Below are 23,230 nucleotides of genomic sequence, written 5' to 3' on the forward strand. Positions count from 1 at the left end.
CTTCCAAATATCATGTTTAATCCTTTTATTCACTTATTTGACACCTACTTTATTCAGTTTTTTGACCTTCAGAATACATTCGCACATCGATGTTGCTAAATATTTTTTTGGTCAGTTCCTATGCAGCATTTATCTCCTGCCCGCTTAACACCTCATTCCATGCTGTAGCTCCAGGCTGTTTCCCAAGCCTTTCATCATCACCACCAGCCTTGTAATTCCACATATATATATCCTTTTCTCACAGAATTCTTCATATGGCTAATCACAACCCAGGTGATTGCTTCATGATCACAATCATCAACTGGAGGGGAGTGTGAATCCCTCACACAATCACATCCTCTGATGAAATGATCATATCTAAAACTCTTGATCCTTGTGTGTTCTTCTTTACATACTGCTTGAGATAGTTGTCTCTCAAGAACTCTAGAAATTCATTTTCCTTATTCCCAAATGCTATCTCTTCATTCCAATCTGCACCACCATAATTAAAATTACCCATAATAATCACCCTTTCCTTGTTCACTAGTCCCTTTCTTCATCACCACCCTCCACATTCCCATGCCTATAGTAGCATCTGACTAAATATCTGTTACTGCTAAACTCTACCTCACACCATACTGACTCAAAATCATTGCAACTATTTACATCTCTAATCTCCACTTTGTGTGACTTTGTAATTCACCTTCTATCATTAATTCCATTCATGATCCCTGCTTTTCGTCTCAACTCACCACTGTCATATCTAGGCAACACACTGACCATCCTTCCAACCAAGCTGTCATCTTTCACTCTCCTTAACAATCTACAGATATCATGCTTTTTATGTCCAAACAAGTCATTTGTTCCAATAACTACCACCACTACCACCAACTCACTTGCTTGTCTGCTGTTTCTCTTATCTAAAGCATCAATTATTCTGCTAATTCTCTCTCTCTCTCTCTCGTTCTCTCTCTATCTTTCCTGGAAAATACACCTTACGGAATCTCTCATTTACCATACCACATATTGTATATGATAAATTATTTAAAGTACTATATTAGAATTTTGTGAAAAACATTTATTATAATAATAATTATTATTATTAATTTATTAATAATAATAAAATAGTAATAATAATAATAATTTAGTTATAAAATGAATATTACAATGCTAATAAAATAATTTTATTAAATTTTTTATGAAAAAATTATTAATCTATGCTTGAATTGAATGCAACTTGACATTTTAATGATCACTTTTCAGAACGTAAACCAAGAACTTCTGGAGTAGCGGTGCTTGATAAACTTGTTTTGTGGCGACCTCCAACTCATGACTTTCATGAAGAAGAGCTGTACACAATTGATAGGTATACATCACTGTCTGCATTACTAAACATTGTCTCTATATGTATCAGGTCATTCCATAAATAATATCATTTTTTTCCTACATCCAGATTTGTATGTTGTATATATGTATATTATTATAGTATTATATTGTTCCAATAACTACCACCAGCTCACTTGCTTGTCTGCTGCTTCTCTTATCTAATCCATCAATTATTTTGCTAATTCTCTCTCTCCTGGAAAATACACCTTATGGAATCTCTCAACACCACACAACATATTGTATATGATAAATTATTTTTTCCCATTCTAGTGTTCAAACTTATACATTGATTCTTACTCATAATGTTGGTTAAGGAAATTAACAATGTAGACTATAATAACTAAATAAATGTACTTATTTCCAATATTTTGCCAAAGTTAAATTAGTGTCATCAGGAGAATAATACACTAGTATAAGTACTTGCATGCAGGAGCTATATCAGTAAGCGAAAATGAACAAGAGAAATACAGGGAGACTTGTAGTCCTAAATTACATCACCTGTTGGCTTTCCCAGGTGAAAGGCAATTTTTATTATTTTTTATTATTATTATTATTATTATTATTACGGGCGACTCCAAGGAGTCCTTAGACTCATCGAGGGAGGCCCTAAACATCATGTCCATCACAACTATTTGACATTCACACAGTATCTATCATACTTTGCCTTTAACTCATTCACTGTCATAGCACCCACAACAGACTCAAGCAGCTTATTCCACTCATTCACCACTCTAAAAGTAAAGAACCCAGCTCTAACACCCTTACTAAGCACACTCTTGCCCAGCTTCCATAGATGTCCCCTAGTTCTCCCACCACCAGTCCTGTTCTCAAAAATATTCTCTGAATTAATCCTATAGAAACCCTTCAGCAATTTGAATGTCTCAATCATATCTCCCCTTTTCCTCCTATCAACCAATTTCTACAACCCACAAATCTTCAACCTGTTTTCATAAGGTTCATTCCATAGACCTGCTATCATCTTGGTCATTCGCCTCTGGATCCTCTCAACCTCCTCCCCATCAAGAAGAAACCTAGGCACAGTAATCAAGATGGTGTCTTATCAAGGCTCGATACAGAGGAACAATAACTTGCTTATCTCTGCTCATCAAAGTCAGCATCCAAGTGATTTGATGAGCTGATTCAGCCACTTTTGCGATGTGCCCCCTAAACTTCATCTCCCTATCCACCAACACTCCCAAGTCCCTGCCCTCATCAATCTCCTGGAGTGCAATTCCACCAATGCGATATACTGCTGCTAATCTTTTCACCCCAAAATGCATAACCTTACATTTTGCCACATTAAATTGACATCCATTCTCCTTAGCCCAGACCTCCAATCTATCCAAATCATCCTGCAAAATTTTGACATCTTCTACATTCACTATTGCCCTACCCAACTTAGCATCAGCGAACAAATGAACCATTCCTCTCAGATTCTTCCCTATATCGTTAATGAACAAATTAAACAGCAGCGGTCCAAGAACAGAACCCTGCGGCACACCACTAGTCACAGGCCGTCTTTTGCACTCTACTCCTGAGTAAACTACTCTCTGGTATCTCTCCATCAACCACCCTCCTATCCATCTCACCAACCCTATATCCATTCCCATATATTGCAGTTTATGGATTAGACTTCCATGTGGTATCCTGTCAAAAGCCTTAGCCAGGTCCAGCAGTATAACTGTAAACCCATTATCCTTATCCAGTTCAGCCATCACTGTGTTATAAAACGTGAGGAAGTTACTGAGGCACAATCTACCCTTCACAAAACCATGCTGTCCCCCATACAATATCTCATTTTCATCAATCCATTCCTGTATTTTTCTACTTTCTGCAAGACCTTGACAACGACTCCTGATATGCTGATCGGTCGGTAATTTGCAACAGTAGTCTTGGATCCTCCTTTATGCAGTGGAACTATTTTCCCCTCTTTCCACCCCTTCGGGACTAAACTAGACCTGAGTCTCAGATTAAACAATAAGGTCAAGGGCACTGACAATTCTTTAGCCACTTCACTTAAGTCCCGTGCTGATATACCATCCAATCCCACAGATGTATTCACATTAAGGTTCTGTAATAGACTATTCACCGCCACTTCATTCACCACAATTCCCATATAAACTAACGGTTCCTTCATTCCTTCAACATCACCACCTGGATGATATTTGTTGAGGGTAGGATAGTTGGTGAGGACAGAAGTAGATTCAAGGAAGAGCTTCTCAAATTTAAATTTACTTTGATGGAGTATGGTCTTCTAAATCTGACTTGTGGAAACAGATGGTGTTCTGGTGCTCTTATATCCTAATGTTGGCTGTTATGTCCAGTACAGTAACAAGGGTATGAAGCACCTTTGGCAAGTGTCTAACTTGTGCCCCCCCCCAACCCAAAAATGACAATAATTTTGAAAAATTTAAATGTAACAAGTTAAATTTTACTAAATGCAATATGTTAAATACTTACTATTAACCTCATGAAAATGAGTTGTGGTGTGTTACAGAATTTGTGTGTCTAAAGTGGCATATTGCTGAAATTTAAAAATACAATATAAAATAGCAGACTTTTATATCTATTTATTTATTTATATTTTTTACATTTTGCGCCCAAAACCTAGTTGCGCTCATGGTGGGCACCTCTTTTGCCATGCCCTCATTACGGCACTGGTTATGTCTGATCAGTTGCAACTTTTCCATAGTGGGAATGGTTGCAACTGATCTTTAGAGAAGTGGATAAGGGATGATAATTTTCTGTGTGATTTGTAGGTGCTCACAAGATTTTTTTTTTAAAGATCTTGGCCATTTTTTCAGAGGTGCTAGATATATAAGGGATTATGGATTTGAGGGAGGGGGAGAGTTAGTATTGTTTTTATCTGGTGAAGTGTAGCCATTAGTTAAAAAACTGTTTTATGACTGGTTGAGTTCAATAGTGAGTGCAGTATTGTTATCAGAACAAATCATGCCTTGTGATTTAAGGTTTTCATAATGCCATATTTTTGGGAGAGGGAGCAATATGATTTTGTGAATGTATTTACTTATGTGTATGTGTGTTGAGGGAGAGGAGGTTTTCTATAGATGGTGAAGGCCAAGGATCCATCTGATCATCTCATAACTTGGGTATGTAGGAAGGGCAGACTATTGTTACTTTATATATTTTTTTGGTGAATAATTGGATGTTGGCCGTTGAAATGGGAAAGAAAAGTGTTTAGGGTGTCTAGGATATGTTGTCAAGTAGTGAACACATTATCTACATAATGTAGCTAGATCGATTTTTTTTTGGGGGGGGGAGAGTCAGAGTTTAAGGCATCTTTTCAGGGTTAGGAAGAGAAAGAAGAGATATGGCTGTACCTTCTATTTGTTTGTAGAATTTTCATTGTCAAACAAAATAGCCCACATTCATGGTAAACTGAAATTTGAAATAGGGCTGAGATATCAGCCCTATTCTGCTTGGGCTATCAAAGATGTCTTTAAGTGGGATATTCATGAATAAGGAGGAGACATCAAAAATGATCTCAGTTTTGCTCCAGTAACACTACATTCACTACTGAACCCAACCAATGCAGGAGTATCCATGATTATATACATTCACACACTCTTCCGCCTATATAAATGACCTGCTCTCATTCAAAATCCTATTCATAGCTTCACAGAGGGCAGTACACTCAATTCTCTCTTTTCATTTGACAAACCTTGTAGTGCCTAATTGTTAGAACTCTTAAGATTCCCTATGACTGAATGCCATGAACTCTGATCTCCTAGCTATATTTCAGTGGAGTAAGGACAACCTTAAAGACTTCAATGCCACCAAAACTCAGTCCTTCTCTGATCTCTTGCAAGAAAGATCTCATATTCTTTTCCTAATTTGCAATAATACCCAAACATATATCCAAACATGATCAATTGGACCTCTTCAACTGATCTATACTTCCAACCTTTCCTGGCATAAGCACATCTCAACTATAGCTTCTGCAGCTGGTAAAAACTTGGTGCACTTTTCTGACCAAGACACACTTCACACCTTTACAGCTGCTAACTTTATACAAATCCCAAATCTGCTGAACTATGGAATATTGCTTATACAGCTTGGGTAGTACATTGAAATCCTAGTGTGTAATGCTATCCAAAAAAGGGCAATCCAATTAAGTGATGGTCCCCTATCTCACAGATCCACTTCTTTTCCTCTTTTGTAGATGTTTAGTTTTCATCTTATGGCCAATTTCATTCCTCTACTTTTCTCCAAAATCAAAACTGAACTGCCCCCATCTATTGTCCAGCACAAAACTTGCCAAATTAGCTTCTCTGCTTTCTCTTTCATTCCATCTATTTCTGTTCTCTGGAACAACCTACCCTGCTCTGCCTTTTCCAAAGAATACAACCTTCAGCTGTTCAAAAAACATACCAACAGATTCCTCTATTCTCTTACTATCTTGCCCACACATGATACTGATATGATATAGGTCTTGCTACCTTTTGTGTGTGGGTCAGATAAAAAAAAACAAGCATAAAACACTTTTTCTTAGCTAATGGCTATCTCTACCACATAAAAGGAATACTGACACTCCTTTCTCCCTCTGAACATAGGCTACAACAAGTCCATCACCATCCCATATATATCTGCCACCTCTGAAAAAGTGGCCAAAATTCTAAAAAAATACAGTCTTTTGACCACCTACACTCAATCAAACCCAATGAACTATAGTCCTCCTAGTATTTCTCCTCTTTACTCTTATTTATCGATGTATCTCCTGCATGCACATACCTATTCTAGTGTATGATTCCAAAGTAATTTTGGTAAAATATTGGAAAAAAATAAGTACATTTATTTAATTATTATATCATTTACATTGTTAATTTCCTTAAGCAACATTATTAGAAAGTTTTTCTCATTATCCAGGCATCTGCAGCATGAAGTCCTACAACTCATCATAGGAGATGCACAATAACCATTATTTACAATAACTTTCTTTCCCCTCCTGCCTATCATCATCATCATCGAATTCCCAATTAAATCATCAAATACCCTGTTCACCCCTTGAAGGGCTGTACAGGTATTATGATAGTACAACATAAAACACTTACATTATTCTGTTTAACAGTTCGTACCAATTGCATTATCCATTATCACACTGGTTAAAGGTTAAGTTAAGAGTTTGTATGAAATTCCATGATAAGAGGAGTGTCTGAGGAGAGCATAACAAAATTTGAGTTTTCCCTGGGGAAAAATTAAGGTTGTTAGGAAATAATAATAGTTGATGTTACAGAAACACAAACCTGAGATCGCCATGCATTCATTAGCTGCTTAACCAGAATGCAGTTTTCTATTCCGGTGAATGAAGGAAGAATCTTAACTACTAACAGAATTTTATTTATTAATGGAAATCCTAAGGAGACTTGTTGGCTGAGTGGTTAGCATATCCACTCTCCAGCCAAAAGGCTGCAGGTTCGAATCCCGCTGTGGGCATGTTTACGATTGTCTGTGATAATAGTAGTGGTTGTGGTGGACAGTAGATGGCGTTGGTGTAGATGAGGTTCGCTGTAGTTGGTGAATTGAATAGTAGAGACTGAGGGTTGTGGAGTAGGTGCTCTCCCTCGATGAGTCTTTGGACTCCCTGGAGGTGTCAAGTAATAATAATAATAATAAAGCTAGTTAGTGCACATGTAAATTGCACTAAACATTTATATGAGCATAATGAAAATCTGATAAAATGCATGGCATGTGACATTTCCTATAGTTTTTGGAATTTCTCATTCCTTCAAAATTGGAACCATTCCACTTTTTTCAGGTATTTATAAAGTTTTTTGTATCAACTCATGGTATTTTTATTTGACAAACAGTTAGGGAAATTATAATTTCTTTGGAAATTGTAATACATGCTAATATGGAGATCTAATATTTTTCCAGGTATAATCTCAGTCTTTTATCTGTGTTCTAGGTTTTATATTCTTATTCTTATTATTATTATTCATGACACCTCCAAGGAGTCCGAAGACTCATCGTGGGAGGACACCTAGAACTGTCTCAACCACTACACCAAACCTCTACTACGAATCATCTCCATCAATGCCATCTACTGGCCACCTTCACCACTACCACAACTAGTATTTTTTGTCTGTAAATTGCGTGTGTTCTGAAGGGTCGATATATAGGCCACATATGAACTACTGTGTACAGATTTGGTCACCTGGTTCTCAAAAGGATGGAGATATGTTGGAAAGGGTACAGAGGTGATTGACCAAAATAGTTTGATCTCTGGAATGTTGAATATGAAGGAAGGTTGAGACAATGCAATTTACAGAGTGTAGTGGATAGGAGGAAGAGGGGTGATATGATCGAGACGTACAAGTTAGTAAGGGGTTGTTATAGGATTAACGTTGAAGAGGTTTTTCATAAAATTTCGGGAGATTGGAGGGAAAACAAGAGGTTATCCCTGGAAGCTGTATAAGGAGGGTGTGAGCAAGGGAGTGAGAATTGTGTTTGCAGAGAATTTGAATGTGTTTAAGGTAGTGTATAATAAGCTGTGAGTAAGACAAAAGGGACCTTGTAGATGAGTCTAACCTCCATTGGGTTTTAGGATAATAATATCTTAATACCAACCAGAAGTGCCTAAAAGTATCTGATGGAATAGATACCTGTGAATTATGTGTGTATGTGTATATATTTATATATATGTTGCACACTTTTTTTAATTTACCCTGCATATATTTCTCTCTCTCTGTATAAAGACCATAATGTGTATTATGCTGACTCATCCTCATCTAGAAGTATTAGTATAGCAATGTCAGCATGTGCAATATACTGCCAGCTAAGGGAAATTTACTTGAAAGAGATGCCCATTGACAGCTTCACTTGAATGAATTTCTCTCATATATCATAAATAATGTTAACTAAATCATTGAAAGGAAATACAAATTTAAATAATATTTATGGAACGATTCTCATGATTCTTGCATGATGTTTCTTAGCTCGACGTCGCTGAGCAACTAAAAATGAAGTAAATGCCACCTATAATAAAAAGGGTGTCATTAAGGCTAACAACAGAATTCTAGGTCCTTTACAGTAAGCCTATAACTGAATCTTTTATTTATTAATTTTTTTTTGTGCTATGAGAGGTTAAAACTTTTCATGGTTGCATAGTTATTGTAGTTTAAAAAAATGAAATATTATATCAGGTTGTTTTTTGTCTATATATCTGTAGACAAAAATATCACCTAGTGCTATCTACATCTGATAATGATGGCTAGTAATTATTATAGTAATATGTAAATATTATAATGGATATTGTTATAATCTTCAGTTATTATTATTATTATTTTTTTATTATTATTATTCAGGCCTCCATGGAGTCAAAAGACTCATCATGGGAGGTCCTTCCTAAGAACATAAAATCCGTCAAGACTCATCGAGGGGAGGTCCCTGCTAAGAAACACAAAGTCTATCATACCACTCCTTAAACTCATTGATCATTCTCGCTCTCACCACTCCATCAGGCAGTGCATTCCACGGTTCAACCACCCTCCATGCAAAGAAACCACTCCTCACCTTCTTGCTTACAGTTTCCTTTCGTAACTTCCAGGGATGGCCTCTTGTCATCACTCCTTCCCATTGTTCGACCAAGCAAAAGAACTCCCCAGTGTCAACCCTGTAACCATCTCTCAACAGTTTAAAAGTCTCGATCATATCACCTTTCCTTCTTCTATCCACCAAACTCTGTAGTCCACATTCCCTCAGCCGATCCTCATAACCAAAATTGTACAGTCCTGAAACCATCTTTGTCATCCGTCTTTGTACCCTTTCCACAGTTAATTTATCCCCTTCAAATCCTGGAGACCAAATCTGAGAACAATAGTCTAAGTGTGGTCTGATCAGAGACTTATACAACGGAATGATAACCCTTTTATCTCTGCAGGTCAGTGTCCTTCTCATAATTGCAGCAATCTTCTGTGTTACCTTCACCACCTTTGCAATATGTCCCCTAAATATCAGGTTTCTATCAATCATCAACCCAAGATCTCTTGTCTCCCCTACTTCCTCAAGTATAACTCCTCCCATAGAGTATGCAGCATCCCATCGATGTTTCCCAAACCTCAAGACCTTACATTTTGCTGCATTAAACTGACACCTCCCCCATTCATTTGCCCATCTATCTAGCTTATTCAAATCCTCTTGCAGGGCTACCACATTTGCACTATTACTAATAATCCTTCTCAGCTTCGCATCATCTGCAAACAACTGAATATCCCCTTGTAATCCACTGGCAATGTCATTGATTTAAAGGTTAAACAATATAGGTCCTAGTACTGAGCCCTGTGGGACCCCACTTGTAACCCTCTACCTCCTTGAAACTGCTCCACCATACACAACTCTCAGACAGCCAATCCTGAATCCAGTTGACCATTCTGACATCCAGACCCATGTGTTGCAACTTAAATATCAGCTTATCATGTGGCACCCTGTCAAATGCCTTCGCTAAGTCTAAGAAAATTGCAGCATATGCCTTTCCCTCATCTAATGTTCTTGTAATTTTATTATAAAAGGCTAGCATATTGCTAAAACAAGAGCGCCCTTTCACAAATCCATGTTGACTCTCACAGATAACATTACCCTCATCTGCCCAATGCTGTATACGGTCCCTCACTACTTTCTCCAAGGTCTTAACAACTACTGATGACACACAAACTGGCCTATAATTAGACACTTCCAGTCTGTTACCACTCTTATGCAATGGCACTATCTTACCTTCCTTCCGTTCCCTGGGCACCTTTCCCGCAACCAGACTTTCATTGAAAAGCCAGGTTAAAGGCACTGTCAGTTCCCTAGCACATTCTCTCAAAACTCATGGTGAAATACCATCCAGTCCCAAAGCTTTACTGACATCCAGAGTACTCAGTATCTGAAACACACTCTCCTCCTGTACCTCTAAACCTCGAACCTGCCCTATCCCTCTAGCATTAAAACTGGCTCTTCTAGGATGAAATACTCCAATAAAGTGTTCATTGAACAATTCCACTATGTCCTCTGCATCAGTCACTCTATTCCCATTTTTATCCCACAATATCATTCTTCCACAGTCATTTCTCCTCTTACTGGCTACATAGCTAAAAAATTCCCTAGGATTTTCTTTGGATTTTAGGGCCAATCTCCTCTCATATTCCAGTTTCGCTTTCCTTACCACACTAGTCACTCTTCTGGCCTGTATCTTATATTCTTCATGCATCTTCTCTTCATCTGTCTCCTTATATTTCTTCCATAGCCTCTTTTATGCATGCAATTCTTGTTTAATATTGTTTGTCATCCACTTTATTCCAAATTGTGTCCTCTTCTTCACTCGTGGTATACAACTTACCATTGCTGCTAACAAATCTTCTTTCACAATTTCCCACGCACTAATGATATTCTGGCCTTCCAATTCTTCCCTCCATGAAACTTCCTGAAGTTGACATCTAAGACTATTATAATCACCTGCTTTATAATTCCACATAAGTTCCTGTCTCTTTGATACTCCTGCATGTCTATTCATTTTCCAAGTCAAAACCATATGGTCACTCTCTCCAACTGGGAGAGAGTGACCATATGTCATCTCAGTGGGAGAGATGTCATATCAGTTATTATCAGCTCTTCTGATACTATAACCAAATCTAAAACTCTTGAACCTCTTGTTCCCTCTGTTACATGTTGCCTAAGACATTTGTCCCTCAAGAATTCTAGAAATTCCATTCCCCTATTGCTACATGCATCGGCCTCTCTCCAATTTATACTACTGTAGTTAAAATCTCCCATAACAATCATTCTTCTTGCACTTGCCAAACTTAACTGTCTAATCATCTTCTGGTCCCTATCCTCTGTGCTCCTGCGTCTGTAGCAACACCCCACTAAATATCCTGTCTTGCCCACCTCTACCTAACACCATATGCTCTCAAAATCATTTGTCTCACTGCCTTCCAAAGCCTCCACTCTTAGGGAACATAGGTCGTCACTTATCATAAGCAGTACCCCACCACCACGCTTTCCCCTACTATCCTGCCGAAAAATGCTGTACCCAGCGACTTCTATTCCTGTTATTATATCCTCTTCTGTCAACCACGTCTCAGTGATCCCAATAATTTTTGGCCAGGATGATGCTATCTGCGCCACCAATTCCTCTCCCATATTCTGGATACTCCTGGCATTTTAAATCAAATACTTCACTTATTTTATTTAAAACAGTAGCTAGATCCACAAATTAGTGCTATAAAGATTGCTGCATACTTCACTCACACCACATGAATGATTGAAGAAATAGTTATAGCATATGCACAGTGGTCTACCTGGCCTAGCCATAAATATCGTTACAACCTTTAATCTATCAGTAAATCATTTACAGCGTTCAGCACATACAAACCACATGTATAACAAGCATATAGCAGCACTCAATGTTTGAAATATCCACCTTCATACACTCCCAAAGTCTATGAGGACACACATCAATACCTCCCATGATGAGTCTCTTGACTCCATGGAGGTCTGTTGATAATATCAATGATGGTACACACAACATCCATTGGAAATTCTGTCACTGCTTGCTCCAAATCCACCTTCAGCCTGGTGATGGTGGGGGGGGGTGTCATTTTTTGCAGGCTACTCTTTCAAGCTCTGATCACAATTTGAAGTACAACAGATTCAGATGGTGATATGTGGTTAGGCACATTTGCCTCTAACCACTGTTGTGTGGTCCTTGCCTTGTGTGCAGGGCTGAGTACTGTTGGAAGGGAGAGTGCCTACTGTGAAACCAGGTGTTGTTCAGGGAGCCATACCACAGGTTCCAGCATGTGTCTCTATACACTTTGGTGAAGGTTTTGACCCTTTCTCACAAAAATGCAACTTGGATATTACCTGATACATCACCCATCATTGATGCAGGGTGATGACTTCTCTGAATTCTGGATGCTATGCGACTGTTTGGGGCATATGTCTGATTGTTTTGGTGGTTAAATGAATCTTCAGTGGTGAAAAATCTTCTCATCTATGAAGAGGATATTTCTGTGTCTGTTATTCACATACTGCAGAGAAGTGCCTTTGATTTTATCACCCTCTGCCACATAAGTTATGGTGTTAGGAAGTGTCCAGTAGAATGACGATAGGCTCTCACTTCCAGGTCATCAGTTAGGACATGTGTTCCTTCACAGCCCTCATAAACTGTTGTGTCCTAGCACAGCATGGTCTTCCTGTTCTTTGATGATCAGATACATCTTCTGTATCGTTATAAAGATTAATAGTCTGATACATGAACATCCTATTGTCCCGAGTGTTTTTAGCGTGTCGAAAATAACAGGTGGCTGCATTCCAACCTTGTGAAGTGCTATTACAGCTACACTTTTCCCATAATCTCCCACTGCATGTTAACCCATGCAGCTAAACAACTGTACTGATAAACATGTGTATGTTATTATTATTATTATTATTATTATGGGTATCTCCATGGAGTCAGTAGACTCATTGCAGGAGACCTAAACTATCAAAATAATATCTATCATATCTCCTCTTGAATTCATTTACAGATGAAGAACTCACAACTGAGTCAGGCAATGCATTCTATCATTCACCACCCTCCAGGAGAAAAACCGTGTTCTCACACCCTTGTTAACCACACTTTTCCTTAATTTCCAGGGATGACCTCTTGTTCTTCCATCACCATTACAGAGCTGAAACATTTCCTCTGCATCAATCTTATAAAAACCTATTAGTAATTTAAATGTTTCTATTATATCGCCTCTTCTCCACCTATCAACCAACCTCTGCAATCCACAAGCTCTCAATCTATCAACGTAGGGAGCATTTTTTACATCACTCACCAACTTAGTCACTCTCCTCTGAACCCTCTCCACAATCTCCTCATCTCCAAGGAATCCAGGTGACCAGACTTGAGCACAGTAATTCAAATGCAGAATTATCAACACCTTATAAAGGGGAATAATAACCTCTTTATCTCTGGATTTAGTGCGTTCCTCAATAACCAAGTAATCCTATGTGCAATGTGTCCCCTGAACTTCATCTCCCTATCCACCAACACTCCCAAGTACCTAGCCTCATCAGTCTCTTGGAGTACTGTTCCATCAATGTAGTACATAGCTGGTAATCTTTTAATCCCAAAATGCATAACTTTACATTTTTCCACATTGAACTGACATCCATTACCTTTTGCCCATTTTGCCAGCTTATTTAAATGTTGACTGTGCACAGTGCCACTAATGGAAATGAGCTCACACAATTCTGGGGGCAATATGGGGGAAGAGGTGTGCTGAAGTTGTAACAGTATTTATGACAAGACTGTAATTATAACCATTCATGCTAAACAATAAAGTACTTTAACTATTAACTCTACTTGCTGAATTGCCATCATATTCTCATTATCCATACTTTATGTCTATGTTTGCATATTTATGATGATGATACTAGGTTCTTTTAAGATTTTATTATTATTATTATTAAGAGGTTATACAACATATTTAATATAGTTATTTATAGATATATTTTATTATTTTTTTCAGAGAAATGGATGGTGTTGCCAATGCACTTCGAGAGATGCAAGAATTCATGCCTCAAGAAAGTAGTGGTAAGTTGTTATAGTCATATACTATTTTTATTCTTAGAATTAATATAGCCAAATGAAATATCAATCAATCAAAGTATTCAAAGTATCACATGGCAGTTCTACAACTGCCATGTGATACTTTTGATTAAATTATATAGACGTTTTCCCAGTTCAAGATCATATGATCACTCTCTTTAGTTGCAGGCATTGTCACTACTTTGGTTACTGCCAAGTTCTCCAATGCTGTCATCAGATCCATCACTCTCTCCCTGGATATGGTGACAGCATTACTTGCTATCTCATGTAATTATCTTTTAGCAGCTGTATAAATTCCATTTCCTTCCCTGCCTGTAACCTCTCAAGTTATATAAGAAGTGTGTGTGTGTGTGTGTATGAAAAGGAAAGAAGAGCACATGTTTTATTTAGAGTGTAGTGTGTAGTGAGTGAATGGAATGTGTTAATGCATTTTGTGCTTCTGGCTAATTTTTATATGCATGTTTGGCAAAGCAGAATAAATATCAATATTTTGAAAACTGTAAAGGAAAATAAATCTGTTCAGTGGAAGCTTAAGCTACTTTTATCAGGCACTGCTTTGGTATACACTACTCTCATTGGAAAATGTATCTTAAACCTTATATATAACTTCAGTAACACTATCCTTATGAGAACTACCACTTTAAACATTGATTTGTATTAAGATGTATATCACATAAAGAAACTATTTAGTTGTTTATTATGTGAAGCAAGATAGCCTATAAAAAATGGAGAACTGACCAGAGCTTATAAACCAATTGTCTAGTTCTCATCTTCTAGGATGCCTGCACGGTTAGCCTAGTGGCTATGCACTTTGCAACCATATGCCTGGGGAAGGAGTGTCCTAGGTTGGATTCCTGTTGACAATGTGAGGAACTTAAGGATCTTCCTCAGCCATAGCCAAATTAGCCGGTCTTGGGCATGGACAGCAAGGTTTTCCCCCAGTTTATCTGGGTTTTTTCATCCTGCAAGCAGGCAAACTGGCCCCGTGAAGACACATGGATACAGTCAGGAATACTTAAGACAATACCTCCAGCCATACTTCCCCATAAAAGGGGCTCACGGCCATTGAATCACCATACGAAATGAATGAATCTTCTAGGATGTACCCTGCTAGTAGATATCCATCTGGATATCTGATGAATGTGGATATGTTGGTAATTTTGGACTTAGTTCATCAAATTATATTCTTTATTAGCTAAAACCACATGCAGATCATGATGGTATATATTATAATGAAATATAATTATTATTATTGTTCAGACCTCCATGGAGTCAAAAGATCATTGCAGGAGGTCCTTCCTAGGAAACACGAAGTCTATCATACCATCCCTTGAACTCATTGACTGTTCTCGCTCTCATCACCCTATCAGGCAATGCATTCCACAGTTCAACCACCCTCCATGCAAAGAAACCATTCCTCACCCTCTTGCGCACAGCTTCCTTTCGTAACTTCCAGGGATGACCCCTTGTCATCACTCCTTCCCGCTGTATACACCACTGTATACAAGCGAAAGAACTTCCCAGTGTTAACCCTGTAACCACCTCTCAACAGTTTAAAAGTCTCAATCATATCACCTCTCCTTCTTCATCTACAAAACTCTGCAGTACACATTCCCTCAGCCGATCCTCATAACTAACATTGTACAGTCCTGCCATCTCTGTACCCTTTCCACAGTTAATTTATCCCCTTCAAATCCTGGAGACCAAATTTGAGAACAATAGTCTAAGTGTGGTCTGATCAGAGTCTTATACAACAGAATGATAACTCTTTTATCTCTGCAGGTCTGCATTGTAGGTCTGCAATCAGTATTGCAGCAATCCTCTGGGCTACCTTCACCACCTTTGCAATATGTCCCCTGAATTTTAGATTTCTATCAATCATTAACCCCGGATCTCTTGTCTACCCTACTTCCTCCAGTACGACTCCTCCAACAGAGTATAAAATGTCCCATCGATGTGTCCCAAACCTCAAGACCTTACATTTTGCTGCATTAAACTGACACCCCCATTCATTTGCCCATCTGTCTAGTTTATTCAAATCCTCTTGCAGGGCTATCACATCTGCACTATTACTAGTAACCTTTCCCAGCTTCACATCATCCACAAACAACTGAATATCCCCCTGCAATCCACTGACAATATCATCGATATAAAGGTTAAACAATATAGGTCCCCAGTACTGAGCCCTGTGGGACCCCACTTGTAACCTTCTGCCTCCTTGATACTGCCCCACCATACACAACTCTATGAGATCTATCGGACAGCCAATCCTGAATCCAGTTGACCAACCCGACATCCAAACCCATGTGCTGCAACTTAAATATCAGCTTATCATGTGGCACCCTGTCATATGCCTTTGCTAAAATCCAAGAAAATGGCAGTATATGCCTTTCCCTCATCTACTGCTCTTGTAACTTTATTATAAAAGGCTAGCATATTACTAAAACAAGAGCACCCCTTAACAAATCCATGTTGACTCTCACAGACAACATTACCCTCATCTGCTCAATGCTGTATATGGTCCCTCACTAATTTCTCCAAGATCTTAACAACTACTGATGACACACAAACTGGCCTATTATTAGACACTTCCAGTCTGCTACAGCCCTTATGCAATGGCACTATCTTACCTTCCTTCCATTTCCTGGGCACCTTTCCCGTAGACAGACTTTCACTAAAAATCCAAGTCAAAGGAGCTCTCAGTTCTTTAGCACATTCTCTCAAAATTCGTGGTGAAATACCATTCCACAATCCAGTCCCACAGCTTTTCTGACATCCAGAGTACTCAGCATCTGGAACACACTCTCCTCCTGCACTTCTAGACCTGGAATCTGCCCTAATCCCTCTAGTATTAAAATTTACTCCTCCAAAATGAAATACTCCAATAAAGTGTTTGTAAAACAATTCCATTATGTCCTCTGCATCAATCACTCTATTCCCATTTTTATCCCACAATGTCATTCTTCCACAATAATTTCTCCTCCTGCTGGCCACATAGCTAAAAAATTCCCTAGGATTTTCTTTGGATCTTAGGGCCAATCTCTTCTCATATTCCAGTTTCACCTTCCTTACCATACAGTCACTCTCCTGGCCTCTGTCTTATATTCTTCATGCATCTGCTCTTCACCTGTATCCTTATATCTCTTCCATAGCCTCTTTTTCACATGCAGTTCCTGTTTAATATTGTTTGTCATCCACTTTACACTAATTGTGTCCTCTTCTTCACTTGTGGAATACAGCTTACTATTTGCTGTTAACAAATATTCCTTCACAATTTTGCAAGCACTAATGATATTCTGGCCTTCCAATTCCTTCCTCCATGAAACTTCCCCAAGTTGATATCTAAGACTATTATAATCACCTGCCTTATAATTCCACATATGTTCCCGTCTCTTTGATACTCCTGCATGTCTATTCATCTTCCAAGTCAAAACCACATGGTCACTCTCTCCAACTGGTGGGAGAGATGTCATCTCAGTTATTATCAACTCTTCTGATGCTATAACCAAATCCAAAATTCTTGAACCTCTTGTTCCTTTTATTACATGTTGCCTAAGACATTTGTCCCTCAAGAATTCTAGAAATTCCATTCCCTTATTGCTACATGCATTTTCCTCTCCCCAATTTATACTGCTGTAGTTAAAATCTCCCATAACAATCATTCTTCTTGCACTTGCGAAGCTCAACTGTCTAAACATCTCCTGGTCACTCCTTGGCTTGCAGCAACACCCCACTAAATATCCTGTCTTGCCCACCTCTACCTCACACCATATACTTTCAAAATCATTAGTGTCACTGCCTTCCAAAGCCTCCACTCTTAGAGGACATAAGTTGTCACTTATCATAAGCAGTACTCCACCAGCATGCTTTTCCTTCCTATCCTGCTGAAAAATGCTGTATCATGTTACTTCTTTTCCTGTTATTATATCCTCTTCTGTCAACCATGTCTCAGTGATCCCAATAATCTTTGGCCAGGCTGATGCTATCAGCACCGCCAATTCCTCTCCTTTATTCTGGATACTCCTGGCATTAGTATAAAGCATAAAAATGCCACTGTTTCTATACCTAGCATTATCCCCTAATGCTAGTTTGGACATCAACTGTTTTCACTGTATACTGCATACCCTATCCATGCTGCCTTTTGCAGGGAACCAAGAAGAACAACCATATTGTAACAATGTAAAACTTAATAAAATTGAATTTAGGAACCATCAACATTAGCATTAACAAAAAAAGAGGTGAAGTTATCAATGGAAGTACAGCAATACCAGGCTAAGTTCAAGAAAACCAAAATAGGCAAGATGCTTCTAAATAACAACTGTATTGTGATTTATTTAGGCATATAATATCAGGGAAGAGAAGTAGCTAGAGTAATCAGCACAAAACAAGATAATAAACTTGGTGGATATCTGCAGCTTCAAGTAGAGTAATTGAAGCAAATTTTACGATAGGAAATTGAACAATATGACTGCTTGTGGGAGGTCCCTCTGTCTCACTCACACGTACACACTCACACACACACAGCTCATCATACAGTGCCTTAAATACATTCACATTCTCTGCAGACATGACACTCTCAGGCAATGCATTCCAAACATTCATCCCGTTTCTCCCGTGCAAAAACGCCCCTGCTTCTCACTCATTTGCATGCAGCCTCCTTATACAGTTTCTAGGGATGATGTCTTTTTCTCCCTCATTTCACACAATTCTATCAAAAACTTCTGTAATTAATTTCATAAGAACTCCCCCTCACCAACTTATGTGTTTTTATCCCTGCCAGAACTCATTGTGCTGTTCTCACAATTTTAGCAATGTGTCCTCAAATTTTATGTCCCTATCCATCATCAACCCAGATCTCTTATTTCCTCTACCTCTTTCAATATACCTACCAAATGTATACTCTACATCCCACTTTGTTTTCTGAATTTTCAAAAACCTTACATTTTGCAACATTGAACTGGCATACCCACTCCCATGCCCATTCACTCAGTCTATTCAAATCTTTTTGTAAGACCACAACATCTGCTCTACTCCTCATAGTTCTTCCCAACTTTGCATCATTTGAAAACAACTGATTATCCTCATTCAAACCTTCTCCAATAGCATTAACATATGTAGGTTAAACAGCAATGGTGCTAAAACTTTGGATTAATTCTTTCTTAATGCTGTCAATACCTCTAACATGAGGCCCTAAAACAGACCCTTGAGGAACACTGCTAGTGAATATTCTTTTTCTCGATATTGCTCCCCATACACAACCTGCTGATATCTATCAGATAACTAGTCATCAATCCAATGCACTGATCTAATATCCAACCTAATCCATTATCCAACCTTATAATGTGGCAATCTGTCACAAGTATTTGATGAAACATGGAGGTTAAAGGGTTTTAAGATATGTTCTTTCTTGTGGTTATATCAGCTTCTTTAATATCATTTTAATATCAAATTGCAACACCTTGCACACATATTGGTCTATAATTTGAAGCTTCAGTTCAGTCCCCTCCTTCATGAAGCATTACAATCCTGCCTTCCTTCCATTCTTTTGGAACTTGACCTAGTGTAAGACTCATATTAAACATTAAGCAAGGCAGATGTTAACTTCCTGGAACATTCCCTCAAAACACAAGGTGATATATCATCAAGTCTTATTACATTAGGTTTACTCAGTTTCTCATATACCTCCTGTTCACTCACAGTCAGTATCTCCTCTTCCCTTTGCACTGCCCTCAAACTTTGCATAATGTTACATTGGGAAGGATGAAATAAAAACATATCTTTATGAACTGCTCATTTAATATCTCAACTATATCCTCTTCATTGGCTATCTTTTTACCATTTTCACCAATCATTGTCATCCTTCCATAATCATTCTTTCTTCTGCTGGCTAAATATTGAAAGAACTCCCTAGGGTTCTTTCAATATACTCCTGTCTTTATTAGCTAGCTGCTGCTCATATTGTGCTTTTGTTATTCTTACTGACTGAGTCACCTTCTTTGTCTGTTTTTATACTCCTCAGAGAACTAATTATTACCACTCATCTTATGCTGCCTCCATGCCTCCTTTCTCTGTATTGTATTGCATGCTTACTCTCTTCATTCATGCATTTCACAACTACCTAATTTAGCCTTCTCACCATTGGAATATATTTAGACATTGCTTCTGCTAGACAGTCATCGAATAGCATCCAAGAAGTATTGATCTCCTTTCCACTCTCTCTCATTACCTATCCCAGAATCCCCCCACAAACCCTAAATGCTTCCCCCCCACAGCCCAAACCATCCCAGTCCTTTTTCTTTTGTGTACATTCATACTCATACATTCACTTCCTCTTTGAACATCAACCATTCTCATGCTGTGTCCCATTTCACTGTCTGTCTTGCACATCTGTTCTCTCATTCTCCATCTTTATACTACCTACTTCTCCATTCATAAGCACACTATCAATCTCTTCTTACTCTTCTGTTCTTACACACTGCTTGTTACTTGCTCAGCAAGTAACAAGCAATGTTCATGGAAAGGCTTGGATGTTGGTTATGCATTTTTTACTAAATAATTTAAGGAAATTACAATGTGAACTAGGATATACATTAAAATAAATTTTAATATACTTCAATATTTCGGCAACGTCACGTTGCCATTTTCAAGGAACTTAAGAACAAGACACATGCACGCAGGCACAACAAACAGTAAGTGAGGAAGAAGCAGGAAACTATTATCTCCTAAAGTCCTGATGGTGCCCCCCTAGCGGGAAATGTTGGTATTCTTGGGCGAATGGACTGAAGGTCTTCTGATGTAGGTTTCCCAAATTTGAGGCAGTCCCATGCAGCCAAATTTGTTGAGGTTTGGATTGTTTTTTAGGGCTGAAGCTGATTCCATGAAAAGCCTTTCATATTTGTATTTACTACAGTGTATTATCATGGCTTTCTTCCACCGTATTCTATGGAAGGTATCCAGCGCATGGTCAGCAAGACCAGAGTGGCTGTATTGGTGAAACCGGATGTAGTCCTTGTGTTCTGAAATTCTGATATTTGCTGTCCTGCCTGTTTGGCCAAAGTAGGACAGCTTACAGCTGCAAGGGACCTGGTATACACCAGGTAGGTCTAGGGGGGGAGGTTGGTCTTTAGTAGAGCAGATAAGGGATGCCAATTTTTTATATGGTCTGTAACAAGAAGCTAAGTCATGTTTTTTTAGGATCTTTGTAATTTTTTCCAAGGTGCCTCGGATATAGGGTATGGTGATGGATTTAGAGTAATCCTTGTTGTGAGGGGGGTTGTGGTTTACTGGTTTCAATATTTTTTGCATTTTTTGGGGGGGGGTAGCCATTGGCTGAGAAAGTATTGAGAATGTGGTTTAGTTCTGTGGTTAGGGCATTGTCATTTGAACAGATAAGTTTAGCCCTGTTGTGTAGTGTCTTAATGACTCCATATCGTTGCGAGGAGGGGTGGTGGGATTGTTGGTGAATGTATCTGCTTGTATGGGTGGGTTTTCTATAGACTGAGCAAACCAAGGTTCCATCAGGCTGGCAGGTGACTAGTGTGTCTAAGAAAGGAAGGCAGTTGTTTTTTCCCTCTTCCAGGGTGAATTTGATTCTTAGGTGTTGGTTGTTTAAGTGTGTTAGGAAGGAGAGGAGTGCATCAGAGCCATGTGACCAAATAACGAACACATCATCAACATAGCGAAGCCAAATGGTTGATTTTTGTGGGGCAGAGTTTAAGGCTTTGTCTTCAAAAGTCTCCATATAAAAGTTGGCCAAGAGTAGGGAGAGTGGAGAACCCATGGCTGTCCTCTCTATTTGTGGTATACACCTGGTATACGCCTACCTGGTGTATACTAGGTCCTTTGCAGTTGTAAGCTGTCCTACTTTGGTCAAACAGGCAGGACAGCAAATATCAGAATTTCAGAACACAAGGACTACATCCGGTTTCACCAATACAGCCACTCTGGTCTTGCTGACCATGCGCTGGATACCTGCCATAGAATATGGTGGAAGAAAGCCACGATAATACACCATAGTAAATACAAATATGAAAGGCTTTTCATGGAATCAGCTTCAGCCCTAAGAAACAATCCAAACCTCAACAAATTTGGCTGCATGAGACTGCCTCAAATTTGGGAAACCTACATCAGAAGACCTTCAGCCCAATAGCCCAAGAATATCAACATTGCCCGCTATTAAAATTTATTTTAATGTATATCCTAGTTTACGTTGTAATTTCCTTAAATTATTTAGTAAAAAATAACAGTCAATGTGTAATCCATTCTCTGTACTCATCACTCTCCTTTCCCCTCCAGTAGAAGGCTCTCCAGATGATCTACACCAAAAACATTCAAATGCAGTCAATTACTCTTATGCCATTCCATTTGTCCTTCAAACTCATCCTACACATTCACAAACTACACTCCTTTCTCTTCACACATTTCTGCTAACATACTATTCATAATCTTTGTTCTGGATAACACACGGACTACCTTTCCTATCGCACTATTATCTTTTATTGTTCTCAATGATTTCCTGATATCCAGTCTCATTCTCCTTGTTTCCAACCAAGTCATTCTTTCTTGCTATCACTATCAATTGTTTTGTTTGCTCACTTCTAATATCCAGTCTCAATTACTCTACTCATCCTAACTCATGGAAAACAAACCTTGTGCATCCTCTCGTTCACCCCATGCTCTAATAACTGAATCCCCACACAACACCACTCTCAAGTCTTTCATTACCTCTTACATATGACCATCATTCATTTCAATCTTCTTCACTCTTCCATACCTATTTACAGTTCTCTTCATTTCACTTCACATACATCTCATCTCTTGCTTCATCTTTGCTTTCAAATGTTGTGCCATTTTTTTTTTTTTTTTGCTGTCATTCACTCTTGCTCTCTTACTATCAGTCACACATACTTTTTAACCATCAGTCCCATTTGATATCTTACTGTTAATTGCACTCTGTTTTTCATTGTCATACTCACAGGCTTTCTTATCATTAGTTGCACTATTTTCTTCATTGTCAGTTTCACATGCTTTTGTAACATTTGCCGAATCTTTCTCAAACTCCATTTCATTTATGACATCATGTTCCCTACTCTAATTCAAACAGGCCTCATGGTCTATCATCATATTGCACTTCCTGCACACCCATACCCACTCATCTCTCTTATTCAACCTCTCCACATAAACAACCACAACATCTCTCTATTCATACATATTACAGTCATGGCATTGCACCATTCTTGAAGAATTCACACCATTCACTTTATTTGT

At 38.5% G+C, this 23,230-nt stretch overlaps 1 protein-coding gene across 1 annotated transcript in view; it reads left to right on the forward strand.

Moving 5' to 3' along the window:
• Positions 1-23,230, forward strand: part of LOC150092993 (regulator of G protein signaling 7-binding protein A-like) — a 56,939-nt gene that overhangs the window by 29,108 nt on the left and 4,601 nt on the right. The window contains exons 4-5 of the mRNA XM_090414124.1: positions 1,243-1,345; positions 13,884-13,948. Of these exons, the coding sequence (XP_090270250.1) occupies positions 1,243-1,345; positions 13,884-13,948 (168 nt within the window). The remainder of the gene's footprint in view (positions 1-1,242; positions 1,346-13,883; positions 13,949-23,230) is intronic.

The sequence above is a fragment of the Typopeltis vanoorti genome, chromosome 24 (assembly GCF_054136105.1).
Source record: "Typopeltis vanoorti isolate ZY-2024b chromosome 24, IOZ_Tvanoo_1.0, whole genome shotgun sequence".
In the NCBI taxonomy this organism is placed as follows: domain Eukaryota; kingdom Metazoa; phylum Arthropoda; class Arachnida; order Uropygi; family Thelyphonidae; genus Typopeltis; species Typopeltis vanoorti.